At 36.5% G+C, this 18,763-nt stretch overlaps 1 protein-coding gene across 1 annotated transcript in view; it reads left to right on the top strand.

Moving 5' to 3' along the window:
- Positions 1-18,763, top strand: part of FRRS1 (ferric chelate reductase 1) — a 44,253-nt gene that overhangs the window by 17,569 nt on the left and 7,921 nt on the right. The window contains exons 6-10 of the mRNA XM_007449604.1: positions 54-236; positions 6,197-6,295; positions 7,482-7,629; positions 15,752-15,865; positions 17,194-17,306. Coding sequence (XP_007449666.1) covers positions 54-236; positions 6,197-6,295; positions 7,482-7,629; positions 15,752-15,865; positions 17,194-17,306 — 657 coding nt within the window. The remainder of the gene's footprint in view (positions 1-53; positions 237-6,196; positions 6,296-7,481; positions 7,630-15,751; positions 15,866-17,193; positions 17,307-18,763) is intronic.

The raw sequence follows: 18,763 nt of genomic DNA, 5'->3' as shown, positions 1-18,763 counted from the left end.
GAAATGAACTGCCTGTTTGATCATTGACTTTTTTCCCCCTGTCATTTTTCTAGTTCAATGCTTCAGATTGTGGGAACAAGAAGTTCTGTATTAGGAGTCCTTTGAACTGTGACCCGGAGAAAGAGCTTGCCTGTGTCTTCTTGTCCTTCACACGAGATGCCAAGTCAGTGATGGTTGAAATGAGCGGTCCCAGTAAAGGCTATTTATCCTTTGCATTTTCTCACGACCGATGGATGGTTTGTACCTCTCACTTACATAAGTGGTAATGAAATGAGAGTCACTGGGGTGAGCTCTCATCAATAGCAGTTTAGCTGTTTGTTCCAGAGTCAAATTATCATACTTAAGGGAGGAATGGGGAGGGAGGGCAGAGAAACTAACTTAGATTCTAAGTTAAGCAGCTTTGAGTTGGGCAATTACATACCTCTAAGAACAAGGCTGTCCTGAGGAAAGTTAGGACATTAGGAAAGTTAGTTGTATTTTCAGTGGATTTGCCACTTTATCTGTCTACCTCTGTCTGTCTATCTCTGTGATAAACAGGAAGTGCAGTTAAGAAAAAGTTGCTCTGCATACAATCTCATGTTGTTTGTGATGTTTTTCAACTCCTAGTTTTCTCAAGTGGCCAGCAACGACAGCATGGGGTGCTCATCTTCTTGCCCCCCATCACTGGCACATTTCCCAAACAGAAAATTAAACCTGGCATGTCCAGGCATAAATGGATTCTTTACCAGGTCTACAGAAGGCAGCATTTATTTTCACTTGATTCTCCCTCTCCTTGGGTAGTGCTGAATGGATTAAAAGATTCTGTAGGTGGCAGCCTTGTGCTGTGGTGTGGAAGAGCAGAGTTCTGCATTAACGTTCTGATTTCCCAGGGAGAGGGAAGAAGGGTGTAAAGGCCAGGACGTGTGACAGTCCCCGTTCCAGCAGAGCTGGCTGTGGAGGGGGATGGCTACAAATGGAGAAGGCTTTATACTTCCATGTTAACAAATGTAAGGCGTCTTTTCTTGAGAGTTTTCTTCCTGTCAGGTTTTAAACTTAACGTCACTTTTTAAGGAAATCATTATTTCAATAAAAGAGAAAAGGAACTCTGAGAATCTGTGATAGAAGAACAAATATTTTCCTTTAAAGTGCACTCTAATCACGGTGGTCCTTGTTACGCTGGCTGCAAATATTGCAGGGAGCCAGGTGTAACTTTTTTAGGGGGATGTCATTGTAATATACGATATGACCTGTATATTTTACTATATAGTTCCAGAATCACTCATTATCTTTTTTCATTCAGTGAAGGGTGTACCTTAAACCTATGAGATAGAAGACATGTCATCAACTTCTAAAAAGAGCATATAAATTATGACTCTTTCCTTTTTAAAGTTGATTTTATGGGAAATTTTATACTTGTTCAAATGATGTTGCAATTGTTCAAAACATTTTGCCCATTTCCCTTTTGTAATTACCATCAGACCTATGGCATATCCTTTTGGGTATTCTCAATTCTGGCAAAAATGAACCTTATGCCTAAGGTGCATAAGGGGGCTGGGTTAAAAATAAAATGTGACTGTAAAGCAATAAGGAAAGTTGGTGGCTTGTTGTGCGAATGGAACTGGCTCTGAAGGAAACTCTGAAGATGAATCCAACAAGGGTTAACAATGGTAGCCTTGTTGGAATAAGTGTGTAGCTTCATTAAGGTGCATGTCTAAGGTAGGGTACACATTTAGATAGGTGTTCTAGTCACTTCATTAAAAATATTCTAGTCACTTTGTAGCCAAACTTCATGCAAAAGTATACTAACACATTTCTTTTTCTGGTCACATAAAATCTGTCAGCCAGAGGAAAAGACAGTATTGTTGCAGTGAGTGTTGTGATGAGATGCCTGCAAGTAGACCAGTTATTTCTAAGTTGTAGGCATAGATGACACAAAAACCTTTATCTCTAATTCAAGATATATTTATCTTACTTAGAAATCTTATGTTTCTAGTATAGTACTCATCAACAGTGTTTATAAAAAAAGACTTAATTATGCAGGTGCAGTTGATTTACAGAGAAATCCTATTTGATGATTAAAATCATCTGTACACCTGTTTGCCTAAATTGGGGGGAAAATAAATCATCGTCAAAAATATTTTTAAAGTGGTTGTTTCTATTTTTGATTATTTAAAAAATTTTAGGATATTTTTGTGACCTGCTATTTCTTATCAGTATGTAATGTAAATTTAAATACTGAAGGTATCTGATGTTATGAATACTGACTAGATAACCTAAATGATAGCTTTTTCAGTTTGATTTATAAATTAATGATAGCAGTTGTTTTGGTATTAGAGCTCATCACTAAAAGTGGTGAAAGTACAACTATCCATATTTTTGCTAACAGTGACTTGCTAATATCTGAATTTTAACTGAAATTCAAAGTATATACCTCTTCCTCATCTCAGATATTTTGCTATATGAGATATTCAAGTATATACACTATATTAGCTTCCGTTCTCTGCCTTCCCCTGCCCAGTCTTGTCTTATTCTATACATAATTTCTCAACACTCAAATTCCAGAATGTTCCCAATCCTGACCTCTCTTGTGTGTGTCCAGATTGGAATTTCCAGCTGCTGGGTGGTCTCTTCCAGCTGAGTACTCTGGACAACACAGACCATCATCTGTAAAACTGAATTTATTATCTACCCTCCTGCTGTCCTTTTGTGTTTCCCATTCTTTTTTTTTTTTTTTTTTTCTGGTACACGGGCCTCTCACTGTTGTGGTCTCTCCCGTTGTGGACCACAGGCTCCGGACGGGCTCCGGACGCGCAGGCTCAGTGGCCATGGCTCACGGGCCCAGCTGCTCGGCGGCATGTGGGGTCTTCCCGGACCGGGGCACGAACCCATGTCCCGTGCATCGGCAGGCAGACTCTCAACCACTGCGCCACCAGGAAAGCCCTAGTAAAAAAGCAACTACTATTATCGATTTCTTGCTTCTTTTCAGATACTGTCTGGGGCAATTTAGGGGCTATCTCATTCATTGCTGCCACCATCTTCTCTGGTGTTCAAGGAAACTTCGTTTGTGATTTAGATTCTTCTTTTTTATTTACCTTTCAGGTGCTTCTTTCTCTCATGCACCCACCTTTTGGTTTTGAAAAGCCTTAAACCTACATGAAAGTTGAGAGACTAGCACAATGAACACCAGTAAGCCCTTCACCTACATTTGTTGTTCTCTCTCTCTCTCTCTCCCTCTCTCTCTCCGTGTGTGTGTGTGTGTGTGTGTGTAGATTGACTTATTCACTGTATATTAACACACATTTTTTTCCCTGAACTATTTGAAAATTAAGTTGCAGATATCATGACATTTTAAGTCTAGTTTGCAGCATGTGTTTCCTAAGTAGGATATTCTCCTACAATTATCTATAAGATCACTATCACAATATATAATAATTTTTTGCAATAGAGCCTATATTCAAATTTCCCCAATTATCCCAGTAAAGTCATATGTATATGTATATTTTAAAAATTTCTGATACAGACTAATCAGTTATCACTCAATGCATTTTATTGATATATCTCTTTAATCTCCTTTACTTTAGAACTGTTACCCTACCTTTTTTCTTTCAGGCCAGTTGTTTTGTAGTGTCCCACAATTTTTACAATAGACTCAGGTTAATGTGGTTTTTGACCACATTTAAGGTAATCTCAATCCTAGCCCCAAAAGCCTTTAGTAGGTAAGGTGAACCTTTAGTAGTTATAGGAAAATGTTTTTTTCTTTAGCATAGTTTCAAAACTCCTCAAAGTCCATTTCTGGCCTTACCCTGTATATGTTTTAGCTCACAAAACTACCTGTTTCCTAAAGTTTCCCTATATTTTTTATATTTCTGTATCTTTGGTCCTAGAAGTTCCTCAGTTTGAAAAACTTTTCCCTTAATCGCAGCTCTATCTTATCCACATATATTTTTTATTCTCTAAGGCCTAGTTAATGCTATCTTTTCTGATAAGCCTTTCCAATCCTTTGGCCCTACCTAATTTGTCTTTCCATAGTACTGTGTTTAAATCTCTGTTTTATCATATTTCATGTACTATTTTAACTGTCTCCTCTATTAAAACATAGTCTTTGATTGTAAGAACTATGTTGTCATCTTTATTTCCTCCACATGACATTTTCTCATAGAGTGCATTCTAAATGCTGGAATGAGAGGAACAAACGGGGGTAAGAGGTTCTGTCCAATTCAGGGATTTGGTTGAAGTTCCTCATGTGTGTCCTTCCATGCTCCAAATTTGGGGTTTCTACAGCTGCCTGGAGCCTAAGGTTGTCGTAGCACCTTATCTTACCCTCATTGTAGAGTAGTGAGAATTGAGAGTTACCTCTTCTCCATCCCTGTCATCCTCTCCAGTATTTGGGAGGTCTGCCTTAATGACTCAGTTGACTTCTTATCATCAGCTTGCCTCAAAATCAACCATTTTGTTATATTAAATTTTGTTTTAAATAACAAGAAAATTCCTATACCTCATTGATGATAAACATTCTAGAAAACACACATTGTTTGTTTAAATCAGAGATCAGCCAACTTTTTCTGCAGAGGTCCAGATAGCAACCACTTCGGAACTTGTGGGCCATATGGTCTCTGTTGCAGCTACTCGGTTCTGGTGTGATAGTGCTAAAGCAGCTGTAGATTATCCGTAAGTTGGTGGTTGTATTCCAATAAAACTTTATTTATAAACACTGAAATTTGGATTTAATATATTTTTACTTGTCATGAAATATTATTCTTTTAATTAAAAAAAAACACATTTAGATATGTAAGCACCATCCTCAGCCTGTGGCCTGTACAAAAACAGGCATCAGGCTGAAGTTGGTCTGTGAGCTGTAGTGTGTAGCGGTTTAAATTATGACGACTACAAGTTTCTTATCTTGAGTTGCACTAATTCTGATTTGAATATAAGATGTGTAACAGGGAATAATTTCTTTGCTAAGGTTATGTACTTGAGAGTTAAAACTGGAACTTTTAAAAATAAATTTAAAACGTGTTAGAATATCATATTGGTATTCATAGCAAAATTTAAATCATAACTGGTTAGTCTTGGATCTTGTTTAAGGAGTTTAGTGACTAAAGCACATAAAAGACCTTGTTAGATAGTTTATGGAGAGCAATTTAGAATAGATGAAAGAACCAAAACTATATGCAAGAATTTAAAATTCAGATTATTCTTTTGTACCGTGACTTAAATGTGCTTTAAAGATGCAGTCTGCCCTCCGATAGTCACTTTAAATAAGATTTAATTTTTAGAGCTAAGGAATGTTGGAGATTAAAGGATAGATGAGAATTAGACTGACAAAGAATGCTCCCTTGAGCTCAGATATTGTGGTCTCAATATGCAGTAGTAAATCTATTAAGTGTGTACAATATTAGCAATATTTGATTACAGTATCTTACATCTTAAAAGTTACCCCCCCAAATCCAATAGAATGCAGTGCACTTACAGTTATGAAAATTGTAGGACACATTTATTTACAAATAAATATCAAGAGCAATGTTTATGAAAAGTTCAGTGAAAAAGGTAACAAAACTTTATATTTTCCCATTTGGGGAGAAAAATAGGTCATAAATACAAATAGATTTGGATGAATATATACAAAAGCATTAACAGTGGTGTTCAATTGGTGATGGGTTATGGGCATACAACCATGTTATATGTCTATTTTAATACACTGAAATTTTATTGCTTTTACATGATAACAATCATTTTTAATTAATATATCAGACAGCCAATTCTTTAGAATTTGTGGTATCGTTTTAAGATTGAGTCAGTAAATTATGTTTTAAAAGCATCAAATACTATTTGATAACATTAGGGACTTTTTTATTTTTTTGGATGCGTCGGGTCCTCATTGTGGCTCGAAGGCTTCTCTCTGTAGTTGCAGCGTGTGGGCTTCTCTCTAGTTATGGCATGAGGGTTTTCTTTCTCTAGTTGTGGCTTGCGGGCTCCAGAGCACATGGGCTCTGGCACGTGGGCTCTCTCGTTGAGGCGCAAAAGCTCAGTAGTTGTGGCGCACGGGCTTAGTTGCCCTGTGGCATGTGAGATCTTAGTTCCCTGACGAGGGATTGAACCCACATCCCCTGCATTGGAAGCCGGATTCTTTACCACTGGACGACCAGGGAAGCCCCAGGGACTTTTTTTTTTTAAAGAAATTCCCTTGAACTTTTTCTCATTTGCATTTGTTTTTCAGGGTGATGATGATGCTTATGTGTGTATTCTTGAAGATCAGACTGTGCACATACAACCTTCCCATCTGACAGGGCGAAGTCACCCTGTAATGGACTCCAGGGTAGGTGTGAAAATTCTGAGAATCTCCATCTGGCAGGTCCACCTTCTGGCTATGTGGCTGACAGTGGCATGGCTATGCTGCAAGATAGCTTCCAAACCTGCAGTTAGTAGCAGAGACCAAGCAGGGGCCTGGCAGCAGGGTTCCTCTCTTATTATAATCTGGGTGAAGCCTTTCTGTGTTTTATTTTTAACATATATATATATATATATATATATATATATGTAAATTGTATATATTTAAGGTGTACAACATGATGTTTTGATATCCTTCTACATAGTGAAATGATTACTAGAGTCAAGCTAATAAATGTATCCATTGCCTCACATAGTTACTTTTTCTTTGTGATAAGAGCACCTGAAATCTACTCTCTTAGCAAATTTCCAGTATATAGTACAGTATTAACTACAGATACTGTGCCCTTTTTCTATGCTTTAGAAAGCATAAGAAAAGTTTCTCTTTGAGGAAAAGATGAATTCTTGCTTGTGTTACTTAAATCCTTTTATTAATGCATCTTACAAAAAGTATTTTATGGTTTATTAAGAGGGTCATCAGCCCCTTTTCAAAAACTTACAGACAGATTTTTAAGAGGCTTATGTAAGTGACACAGAATTTCTTGATTGCTGAGAAAGAGGTGCACATATGGTAGGTACTGGTTCAGTGCCTTGGGCAATTGTCTTAAGTGCCCGTTGTTGGCACCTGTGCCAAAGATGGCCTATTTCTGGTAGAGAAGTGTCATTTTCACATGGCAACTGACAAGCAAATGAGCTCTGATGGAGCAGTAGCTATCATCTAATGACATGTTATGTTCTCTGCGTAGATTTCTGGTGGGGTTGGAACTTCTCCCCAGTTGCATGTTGCATTTTGGCCACTAGAGTATTACTTGCTAAGTGTTTCTTCAGTGTTGTTGATTGTATATTGGTGGCCAGATGAAGTTAGTACATCTGCCAAAGTTTCTAGCCTAGGTAGTAAAAATACTATCTTTGCCAAGTGGGATAAAGACAAATAAACTGGGAGAATATGTTTCTTGTACTCTTCATAGAGGAAGTGGGAAAACAATGACACTGCAGACAAAACATGAACAGGGGAACTTAGGGAAAGGAAATTGAACAGGTCAGGATTTTGATCATATCTTATTTTTAGCAAATCTTTGGAAAGTGCTGAGAAGACCCATTGTATGTGTTTGCAGGATCCTCTTGAGGATATGGCTTGGAGGTTGGCGGATGGTGTTATGCAGTGTTCTTTCAGAAGAAACATTACCTTTCCTGGGGTTAAGAATAGATTTGATCTAAATGCAAGCTACTACATATTTCTAGCAGATGGTGCAGCTGATCATGGTAAGTATATTGATAAAAAACTAGTATTTTTTCACTCACTTTATTCCTTTCCTTCTTTTTGGGGGGAGACTATGGTAATTGCTCTTTTTTTTAAGATATACATTTGTGGGTAAAGAGTTATTAAACCCTCTTCCATTTTTGCCTGACATTTTGACTTTGGTTGACCTTCTAGCTTTGTTCCCCTGGAAACTAGGTAAAGGTAGTGTTTACTGGGTTATAAGGCAATCTGCTTATGATAAAAGTGATTTCTGGCTGGTAGACTGCATTTGGACCAGGAGTAACTGTAAATACCTAGTAAGAAGCCATGTCTTTGGGCTTCCCTGAGTGCAGTGACATTGGCAGATCCTTTGCAGGGATACTAGAAGCAGGACTTCGGGGTTATTGCAGGAGATATCGGCTCTTGTGGATGCCCTATCCAGTATGAATCTCATCGCCTTGGACCTGAGCTTTCTCCAGGGAGGTAGAGAGGGGTAAAGAGAATAGCTCCTGGACAGCTGAGTGAGCTTCCACAGGACCTCCCTTTGAAAAAGAATGCCTTATGGTGCCCTGCAGGTGTGCTGTGTTTCCTCTCCCACGTCCTTCTCAATCAGTCTGATGCCAAGTGTAGCCTAAGGTAGTTTTATGAGTTTGAATGTTTAGTTTATACTTAAGACTGCCCTGGTAGGTACTGCAACACATATTAATAAGAATAATTAGATTTTGTTTAAGGTCTTGGCTAACGATATTCTGAAGAACTGCAGGAAATGCCAAGGTAGTGTAATATTTAGTGACTCATCTCCCTGGAGATAATACTACCCCCAAACTTTGAGCATATGGCCTACTTTGAAAATGGTGAAAAGCTGAGCATATAGAATGGAAGGATGAGGGTGAGGTAAAAGAGGAGCAGGAACAGAAATGTGGTACAGGCAGAATTGTGAAAAGCCTTGCGTATTCTATCATGTGGTTTATTTTTTATTTAAAAATTTTTTTTTGCGGTACGTGGACCTCTCACTGTTGTGGCTTCTCCCGTTGCGGTGCACAGGCTCTGGATGTGCAGGTTCAGTGGCCATGGTTCACGGGCCCAGCTGCTCCGCGGCACGTGGGATCTTCCTGGACCAGGGCACGAACCCGTGTCCCCTGCATTGGCAGGCGGACTCTCAACCACTGCGCCACCAGGGAAGCCCAATCATGTGGTTTATTTTTAATTGAAGTATAGTTGATTTACAATGTTGTGTTAGTTTCTGGTGTATAGCAAAGTGATTCAGATATATATATATATATATATATATACTTTTTCATATTCTTTTCCATTATAGTTTGTTACAATATATTGAATATAGTTCCCTGTGCTATGCTGTAGGACCTTGTTGTTTACCTATTTTATATATAGTAGTTTATATTCTATCATGTGGTTTAAATTTTGTACTATAAGTAAAGTAGGGATTCAAAAGGTTTTAAAGCAGGACAAAATATCAACTCAGTGTTAGAGAAAATTTAGGAATATTTGCAGCTTTAGTTGTGGATGATATGTTTGGTTATCTTAGTCAAATCATGTATTCTTACTTGCACCAGCAACAGCAAATGTAGCTGGAAATAATTTCCTGGTTAAATGATAATAATGAACGAAAATTACTTAGTACTTAATGAGTGCCAGTTGATTGCTCAGCACTATCATCAAGGTTTTCATTTTTATCTTCATAGAAACCTACGTAAGATAAGTACTATTATTAACCTTATTTTATCTGGCAGGAAACAGGCTTAGAGAGGTTAAGTCATTTGCCCAGACAAGTAAATGGTAGAGTTGGAATTTGAACCTGAACTCTTTGACCTCAGAGCCCAAGTGTTTCAATTTCTAACATGGGAAATGTAGGAAATGAATTTTTAAGGAGAAGGTCAAATATTTGCATTTTTAAACAAATATTACTAAAGTGCAGGTTATTGTCTTATTGTTATTATTGCAGCTATCACTTATTGTATATTACATATATCTCATTTATTTCTCACAGAGGCTTTGTAAATAGATATTATGTTGCCCATTGTAGAGATAAGAGAACTGGAGCCTAGAGTGGTGAAGTAACTTGTTCAAAATCAAACAGGTAGCAGAGCCAGGAATCAAACCCAACTCTGTTGCAGTTACAGGAGTTGTGCCCTTTTCATCATATCAAATTGCTTCCTTTTGTGCCCAGCATGTTATAGGTGTTCCATAAATGATTACTGACTTGAATCGATGACAAATTGCTAGGAGATTTTAACAGTTTGCATTTGTACTTTAAAAAAGTTTATACTTAAAAAGTTTATACTTTAAAAGAAAAGCAGTGTCATTTAAATGGGTGAATTCTGTTGTGCAATAAATTATGTGTGGTTTTGGGTGTATGGTGATGCCAAAAATTTCTTCTTAGGCCAGCATTGTAGAACTTGGAATGCATTTTCTGATAGAAACAATATGTTAAGTAATAGTTCTAACATTTTCCTGGAAAAACCTAGTTTGTGGACGATTCATGTGCAGAATAGAGCACTGTTTTATCTCCCTTTCCTGCTGGTGTTGCTGTGCTTCTGGCATGGTAGGGAGAATCTCTACCTTGTGTTTTGTGGTGTTTCCCAAAGCATGGGGCTCAAATAACCTACTTCAGAACCATCTGGAATGACTGCTCAAAAGGCAGGTTCCCTAGCTCCATCCCACATTCACGGAATCTCTGTTATTTGTGCTTGGAATCCGCATTTTAACAAGCATTTCAGGTAATTGTTCTGTATACTGTGGTTTGATAACTTACTGCTCTAGGACAATGTTCTTCCAATGAAGGTGTACATATTGTAAGGTAGTCCAGGGGATACAGAAAGCAATACCAGAACTTTTTTCTTAGATTTATTTTATCTCACTAAAAATTTCTATTTTAATAGTGTTCTTAATGTGTTAAAACAATAGTACATAAATATGTTTATTAACATAAATATACATATGTCACAGACTCATTTTTGTTTTTTTAAAAAATTTAAAAATTTATTTATTTTATTTTTTTTGACCGTGTTGGGTCTTTGTTGCTGTGCCTGGGCTTTCTCTAGTTGCGGCGAGCGGGGACTGCTCTTCCTTGCGGTGCGCGGGCTTCTCATTGTCGTGGCTTCTCTTGCTGTGGAGCATGGGCTCTAGGCACACGAGCTTCAGTAGTTGTGGCACGCGGGCTCAGTAGTTGGGGCTCGTGGACTCTAGAGCACAGGCTCAGTAGTTGTGGCGCTCGGGTTTAGCTGCTCCACGGCATGTGGGATCTCCCCGGACCAGGGATCGAACCTGTGTCCCCTGCGTTGGCAGGCGGATTCTTAACCACTGCATCACGAGGGAAGCCCCCAATTTTTTTTTTTTTAACTGGTGGAGTGCAAAGCAACAAAACAAAACCTCAAAAAAAGCAAATCTGAATGTTACCGCTTCAGGGAATTCACTTTCTAGTTCCCTTGTATTGGGGAACAAAGTACAGTTACCACATAAATCAACTGTTGCTCCTGATATCTAGTCATATGTATGTGGATCATTTATATGCTGCACACTGCTTAAAAGCAGTGAGACTTTGTGAGGTTGAAACCATTTTTCAGAGCAGTCATACAATCTCTGTAACCCATGTTAATGTAGAATGAGGTCGTCCTGGGCAAATCTGTTGCTCAGGAGGCATTGTTTACTGGCAGACTGAAGGTCAGAGGGAACACCATGGTGATTCAGATGTTTCAGATGATTCTTAAAGACTATGCCAAGCTCTGAAGGATGCTACATTATTAGTAAAAATAGAAAAATTAACTACTTTCTTCATCCAAATATGCAAAAGTGATTCAGCAAGAGTGATCAAAACTAAAATACAGGGGAAATTGCTTAACATTTTCAGATTTCAGATAACTTTTCAGGTTTTCATTTTCTACTAATTTTTCATGTTATCCTTATTTTTGCTGTAAGCTAGCACATAATTATCTTTCTGTTCTTTTTCTAACTGCTGAGTTTTTTTTTCACCCTTTCACAGGTAATTTTATTCTCTTCTCTGGGTGTCAACAATGCTCATAGATTGGAATTTGAAACATTCAGAAAACAGATACCTGAATATTGTCACATTTCTTTACATCACAATTTAATAACTATTAAACATTCATGTCTACTAAATGCAACGAACAAAACAGTATAAATTTTTACCTGATTCCCTTGTAAACAAGGCTGGTGAAATCCATTGGTGACAAATGGAATTAATGCATTACACAAAGTCAGTGAGGAAAACAACCTTCTCTGTGAGTAAATTATTCTGTTTATAAATAAACTCTGATTTTTTTAGCACACATTTACAGACCTGATCAATGAAAAGAAACAAGATATGTATTTTCCTTTAAAAAGAAAATGTTGAGAAATGGCCCACAATGGGACAAGTCACCTAGGAAGAGGGGTCAGAAGCAAACTAAAGATAATTGAGAGTTGAAAGTACTGTCATATTTAGTAAAACAAATTTAAAACCTTTTTCTAACTGCTGTTTTGCCCCCAGAAAGCTGACTTTGTCCTATCATGAAATAAGCAGTCATGTGAAATATTGAGTGTTTGAACTGAACGATAGAACTCACTTGGGTGAATAAGTAATTCCCAATTTGGAAATCTACCAATTTAAATAATTAATGAAGTAGAGACCCTGTTATCACATGACCTGTTATTTTGACAATTTAGGAATAATACTGTAGAGCCGTGTACTACACATGAACCCAACGTTCCTTAGAGCATAATGCCTAAATTATAATGGAGCCATACAGTGGAACTTCAAAATTATGATGGTCTTCTGCTTTAATGAAGGTTAAGTTCATCTTAGCCCATGGCTCCATGGTGAATCAGAGTTTAAAAACGCTTTTCTTCCAACTTGACTCTCAGGCTGTTAGGAATGTGGTCTGGTTTTTATCACTACCACTCTACTAATACAGTATTTTTAGATTCTTCAGTGCGTTTCTTGTCATTTTCAATAGTTTTTTTCATTCTTTTTGACATTTTTGTAGCTTCTGATAGTTATTGTCTCTTTCTTCTTGACACAGGTCTCTAGGTGTTCACGATATAAAACTCTTCTCGTTTTCTGCTTTATCTCGGATCTTCTCTGTAATAACAAGCCATGATATAATAGTTCACCAAATGAATAACCTGGTGTCCAAACACCAGTTTTTGAATAGTCCATTTTATCTCTACTGTTTCAAAAGCCTTTTTATCATACACTAAAAATCTTTCAGTAAATCAAATTGTTTATAGTTTATTCTTCCAGTGATCTGTTTGTCTATTACTGCACTGGTTGAAATTACTATAGTTTAATAATAGGTTGTGAATTTTGATAAAGCATGATACCCCTCCTAGCCTTCTTTTTCAGGAATTCAGTAATTCTTGCCTCTTCCTTGTGTATTGGCTTTTCTAGATAAAATTAAGAAATGATTTATCAAATTTCATTAAAAATCCTATTGGAGTTATGACTGGAATTGAAATGAAATTTTAGATTAATTTGTGGAATAATCAACGTCCTTGAGTCTTCCTCTCCAGGAATATATTGGGATATTCCATTTATTCAGATCCTGTGGTTTTCTTCATATCTTGCTGTAGGGCTTATTTATTTTTGTTACTTTGTTCCTACATATTTTATAGATTTCTAATACAAACTATTGTGAATGGGATTATTTTTTCTTACATTTTCTAAATTTGTTGGTGTATAGGAAAGTTATTGACTTTTGAATGCTTATCTTGAATGTAGCCACCTAGTTTTCCAGTTGATGGTCTTGGATTTTCTAAATGAAACATTATGTCTTGTGCAAATAATGACAGGCATAGTAGCCCTCATTTTCTTTCTTTCCTTGTCTCACTGCATTGCTTACTTCTCCCAGAAAAATGTGGAATGGCAGTGGTGATATGGCAAGTATTCTTATCTTATCCCTGATTTTGATGGGAATGCTTCTGATATTCAGTGTCGTGTCGTATTTGTTGTATTTTTCTGGTGGATATATTTTATTGTGTATAGGAAATATTCTGTTCCTAATGTTACAAAGAGTTCATGTCATGGATGTGTGCTGAAGTTTATCATTACTTTTGTAGATTTCTGAATGGTGAACAATCCTCACTTTCCTGGGATGAAAGTCATGTCTTATTATTCTTAATATTGCATAATTGATTTAATTCACCAATATTTTATTTAAGCTTTTCACATCTGTATTCATAAATGATTTTGGTGTATGGTCATAGGATTCTGTGCGTTTGTGTGCGTGTGCATGTTGGCCTCATTTTGGTTTCAGTGTTATGATAATCTCATAGAAAGAACTCAAGAAGAGTTTAAATAAATATGAATTTTTAAAGTTAAAAAAATTTTTAAATGGTATGATAGAACTCATCCACTTAACAGCCTGAGACTTTAGGAATGGAAATATTTGACTAATAAAATAAATTTTTATTGTTATAATTCTCCAGAGTTACTACTACTTTGATCAATTTTTGTAATTCTAGATTTCCTTAGAAATTCATCCATTTTATTTAGATTTTGAAATATTTTTGGCTGACTTAAAGTTGTATATAGCATTTTCACACAATTTTAAAGAGTATGTTCTATATCAGCAGCTATGTTACTGTTTTCATTTCTAATATTGTTTGTGATATTTCTTTTTATCTTGTGGTCAGATTGTCAAAAAATCAATCGATTTTGTTGGCCTTTTACAGAATTGATTTTTCTCATTTTTAGACTTACTGGTTTATTAATTTCTACCATTATTTTTAATCAATCCTCCTTTTTGGTTTTCTGGGTTATATTTTGTTTTAAACACATCTTGAATTAAAAGATTATTTCAGTACTTTAAAGTCTTTTTGGGGGCTTCCCTGGTGGCGCAGTCGTTGAGAGTCTGCCTGCCAATGCAGGAGACGTGGGTTCGAGCCGCGGCCCGGGAAAATCCCACATGCCGCGGTGCGGCTAGGGCCGTGAGCCATGGCCGCTGAGCCTGCGTGTCCAGAGCCTGTGCTCCGCAACGGGAGAGGCCACAGCAGTGAGAGGCCCGCGTACTGCAAAAAAAAATAAAATAAAATAAAAATAAAGTCTTTTTGTATATTTTTAAGGAAATGCTTTTAAGATGATTAAAAACTTCTTTTGAATAGTACCTTAATTACATCACATGTGTTTTGATATGAAGTGCCTTCATTATTATTCGTTTTAAGAAGACTTGTGATTTAAGTTTTGATTTCCTATTTAACCCAAGGGTTATTTAGAAGAGAAGTTTCTTTTTTTTTTTTTTCCCGCGGTACGCGGGCCTCTCCCGTTGCGGAGCACAGGCTCCGGACGCGCAGGCCCAGCGGCCATGGCTCACGGGCCCAGCTGCTCCACGGCATGTGGGATCTTCCCGGACCGGGGCACGAACTCGTGTCCCCTGCATTGGCAGGCGGACTCTCAACCACTGCGCCACCAGGGAAGCCCTAGAAGAGGAGTTTCTTAAATATCTAGCTGGACCATTTTATCCTAGCTTTCTGTTGTTAATTTGTTTCGTTTTAGATAGATAATATAACCTATATAAATATTTCTTTTTGGAAATCATTGAAGTGTAGTCTGTGGTCTAATACTTATTTGTTTGAAACAAAGATTCATATATACCTCATATCAAATTTCTTAATTATTTTTATTCTTTTTGACACTTGCATTGTATTTTAAAAACAATGTATTTTCCATAATTTATTTACTCATTCTCCTAATGATGAACATTTAGCTTGTTTAAATTTTTTTTTAGCCAGTGTAAAAAGAAAGTATCTATTAACATGCTTATAGATATACCTTTGGTTAAAAAGTAAATATTTCTATAAGATAGATCCCCAGAATGAACACACACCCATACATACCCATATACACAGACTAATTGGAATAATTCTATACATGCACAGATTTAATTTTATACATAATGAATATTATATTATATACTAATACTACATATATTTATATTATATTAATACATGTGTATTAATATAATATCAATATATAATAGTATATATATATCATGTCTATTGAAATTTATTTATTTTTTATTACCTTAAGAAATTTTGTTTCCATGCTAAGCCATTGTCTCTCCATTCCTTCTCTCCTGAGAAAGTAATTCGTCTTCTTCTTTTTTTTTTTTTTTTTTTTTTAAATTTCAGGTCGGATTCATAAGCATTCTCAGCAACCTTTGATTACATATGAAAAATACAATGTGACAGGCTATCCAGAGAACATAGGAGGATCCCATTCTTTACTCCTTCTGAAGGTTCATGGTAAGTTACATGTGTAATATTATTACTACTTTGTGGAATATACTTAACTTTGTGGGATAAATTTAGTGCTGGCTAGATTGAGGATGGTAGCAGGCATAATTTAGCAAACGTTCATAAATCAATAACATTTGTAGTTAGCATAAACAATAACATTTGCAGGTAGCATTATCTATTTTAATGTTTGATAATTTTTATTAAAAATGAAGAGTAGGGATAATTCAGTGGTTTTAACCTTGACTGCACATTAAAATCACCAGAGGAGCTTTTAAGACATCTGTAATTTTAAAAAAGTACGATAGTCATCTCTTATTGCAGCCAGGATTGAGTATCATTGGGTTAATTAATTTAACTTTTATGAGACATTAATTATACCATTTATTAAAAATTGCTAATAAAAGAGTGGTTTGTGATTGTGGTTGTTTAATTATAATAGTAGTTTGTTGAAGAACTGATCAATGTACAAGTATTTGAGGGTATACAAAGAACTCAGTGCTATACTTAGGTATTATATACTTAAAGTGATGAAGGGAACCAAGTTGGAAGAGCAGTAGCCTAGAAATAAGGCTCTGATGTACTCTGGTTCTAAAAGTGAAAGTTGATTCCATTTGAAAAGTAGTCCAGTTGATTATTGAAAAACGGGATTGAAAAATAGGGAAATAGTGTAAGTGTGTACTATACTATACTATTGTAATGTATTAATATTGGTGGGAACTTTCCTTAATTGGTATATTTCCTTTATATTCTCCAGAGTTATCCATTCTAGTGAGAGTTTCAATAAAGCTTGAAACTATCTTTATTGTTGCTATTTTGCTTCTACCAGTAGCTCTAGTTGAACAGTAATTGGATTCAGAAATAACGTGCCTATTTGTTTTCCATTAGTTTTTGGAGTGAAATGTGAGAAGATTCTGAGATAACTTCAGAAAAGCTGTATAACTTCAGACAGTATAATGATTAAGAGCACAGTTATTCAAACCAGCCTGGGTTCAAATTCCAACTTAGTAACCTTGGGCAAGTTACTTAACTTCTCTGTGCTTTCCTTCTCCATACAGCAAAACTGGAATAATAATTATAGGAATTGTTGTAAAGATCAATTAGATTAATACACATAAAGCACTCAGAGACAGTGCCTGGCACGAAATAAGAGCTTTGGAAGTGTTAGCTATTAGAAGCAGTAGTGGTGGTGGTAAAAGCATTAATATTTAGGTTATGTTTATGTCAGCTGAATGTATTTTTGTTGGCTATTTACATTTTCTACGTATTTGGCTTGGTCATTCAAGAGACAGCTTAATTAGACTGTGTTGTCAACCGTTGCATTTTCTCACCTGTAGGTGCCTTAATGTTTGTGGCATGGATGACTACAGTTAGCGTAGGTGTACTGATTGCCCGGTTCTTCAAACCTGTTTGGTTAAAGGCTTTATTTGGTGTTGCAGCTTGGTTTCAGGTAGGTGGAGAAAACGGTTAATGCAATTTCCATATTATTTGAACATTGCAACATGAAAACACATGAAGTAAGCGGATTTTTTTTGTGTATGTATGGTTATAGTTGTAATTTTGGAATCCTCATAATTTCTTTTTGCTCTTTGGTTTCCTAACCAACTGAGAATAGACACAATGCACTTGATGGAAATAAAAATAAAGACAGCTCTATGAAGGGCCAGGCTGGATTGGAGAATGTATCAGTGCCATGTGCATTTCTTTGGAACATGGATTTTGGGACACAAACGATCTTGAGTTACATGCCTAGTTGCAGAGGAAGAGACGAGAAGGACATTTACCCACTGCACTGAGTACAGATGGGTTGAGGAAGGCAGCAGAGAAGAAGAAAGAAATAGTGGGTGCTTACTATGTTGCAAAGCAGTGGTCTGTCCTCTGGTTGATGGGCCAGTGAATGTTAGGCTGTCCCTAGCTCACCAGTCAAGATCATGTATCTCCTGTGTGGGTGGGAAGAGAAACTAAAAGTGTCCTTTTTAATGCTGTCCCTTCCCGGGGGATGAGGAGGCAGTCTTTTAATAGAAACATGAGCAAAAGTCAATAAATACCGCTCAAGACAAAACAAAACAAACCTTTATCTTTCATTTGTCATGGAGTATAGATATTTGCACATATAGTGGAAGATCAATGACTATGTGTTGAGATAGAATGTACATGTCTGCTTATAGAAAAAAATACTGCTTATTGGAACAGTTTTGACTTTATAAGAGGTATTCTTGAAACTTTATATAAATTTGTAGCTTTTAAGATTTACCTTATCTAAAATTGTTTCTCGCTTTTGGCTGGCAGTGTTAATCTGTTCTATTTGTTCTCAGTAATGACTGCTGCATCCTTGCTCCTGTCTCTGCCTTTGATTGCTCTCTCTCTCTCTCTCTCTCCCCTCTTCTCATGTGGATATTCCCAGCTGAAAAACTCTTTATGTCTCCTCTTTACCAATTCAAATCCTCCACTGTCTTTAAAACTATGGTGTCTATATGTATATAGGGTGACTCTATGTTTTGCTTTCTGGTGATGTGTGTATATATATATGCACACACACCCCATATATGTCTGTGTGTGTGTGTGTGTGTGTGTATGTATCTATCTATCTATCTATATATCTGTGTATATAGTGATTATATGTCCTATATTCTCTGGGATAGTTTTTGTTTGCACCAGTTATCCTCACATAATCAACTAACAGTGCCCATTTTCACTCTCGGTATTCTCCTCATTTGGATAATGAATTACACATGTCAAATATGTTTCTCTTATCTGCTCAATTAAATCCCAGACTCCCCAGGAAACAGTACTTTCTGTTTCCTTGCAGTTTCATTGTATCCAAGCACTGTGCTTGGTGGTGGAACTTAATAAATGTGTTTGGAAGAAAATGATGGACTTGGCAAGTAAGTGCTGTGTGTGTGAAAT

This window comes from Lipotes vexillifer, unplaced genomic scaffold (genome assembly GCF_000442215.2).
Source record: "Lipotes vexillifer unplaced genomic scaffold, Lipotes_vexillifer_v1.1 scaffold445, whole genome shotgun sequence".
Classification (NCBI taxonomy): Eukaryota; Metazoa; Chordata; class Mammalia; order Artiodactyla; family Lipotidae; genus Lipotes; species Lipotes vexillifer.
The sequence above is the reverse complement of the archived record's forward strand: the minus strand, read 5'-3'. Positions and strand labels throughout refer to the sequence as shown.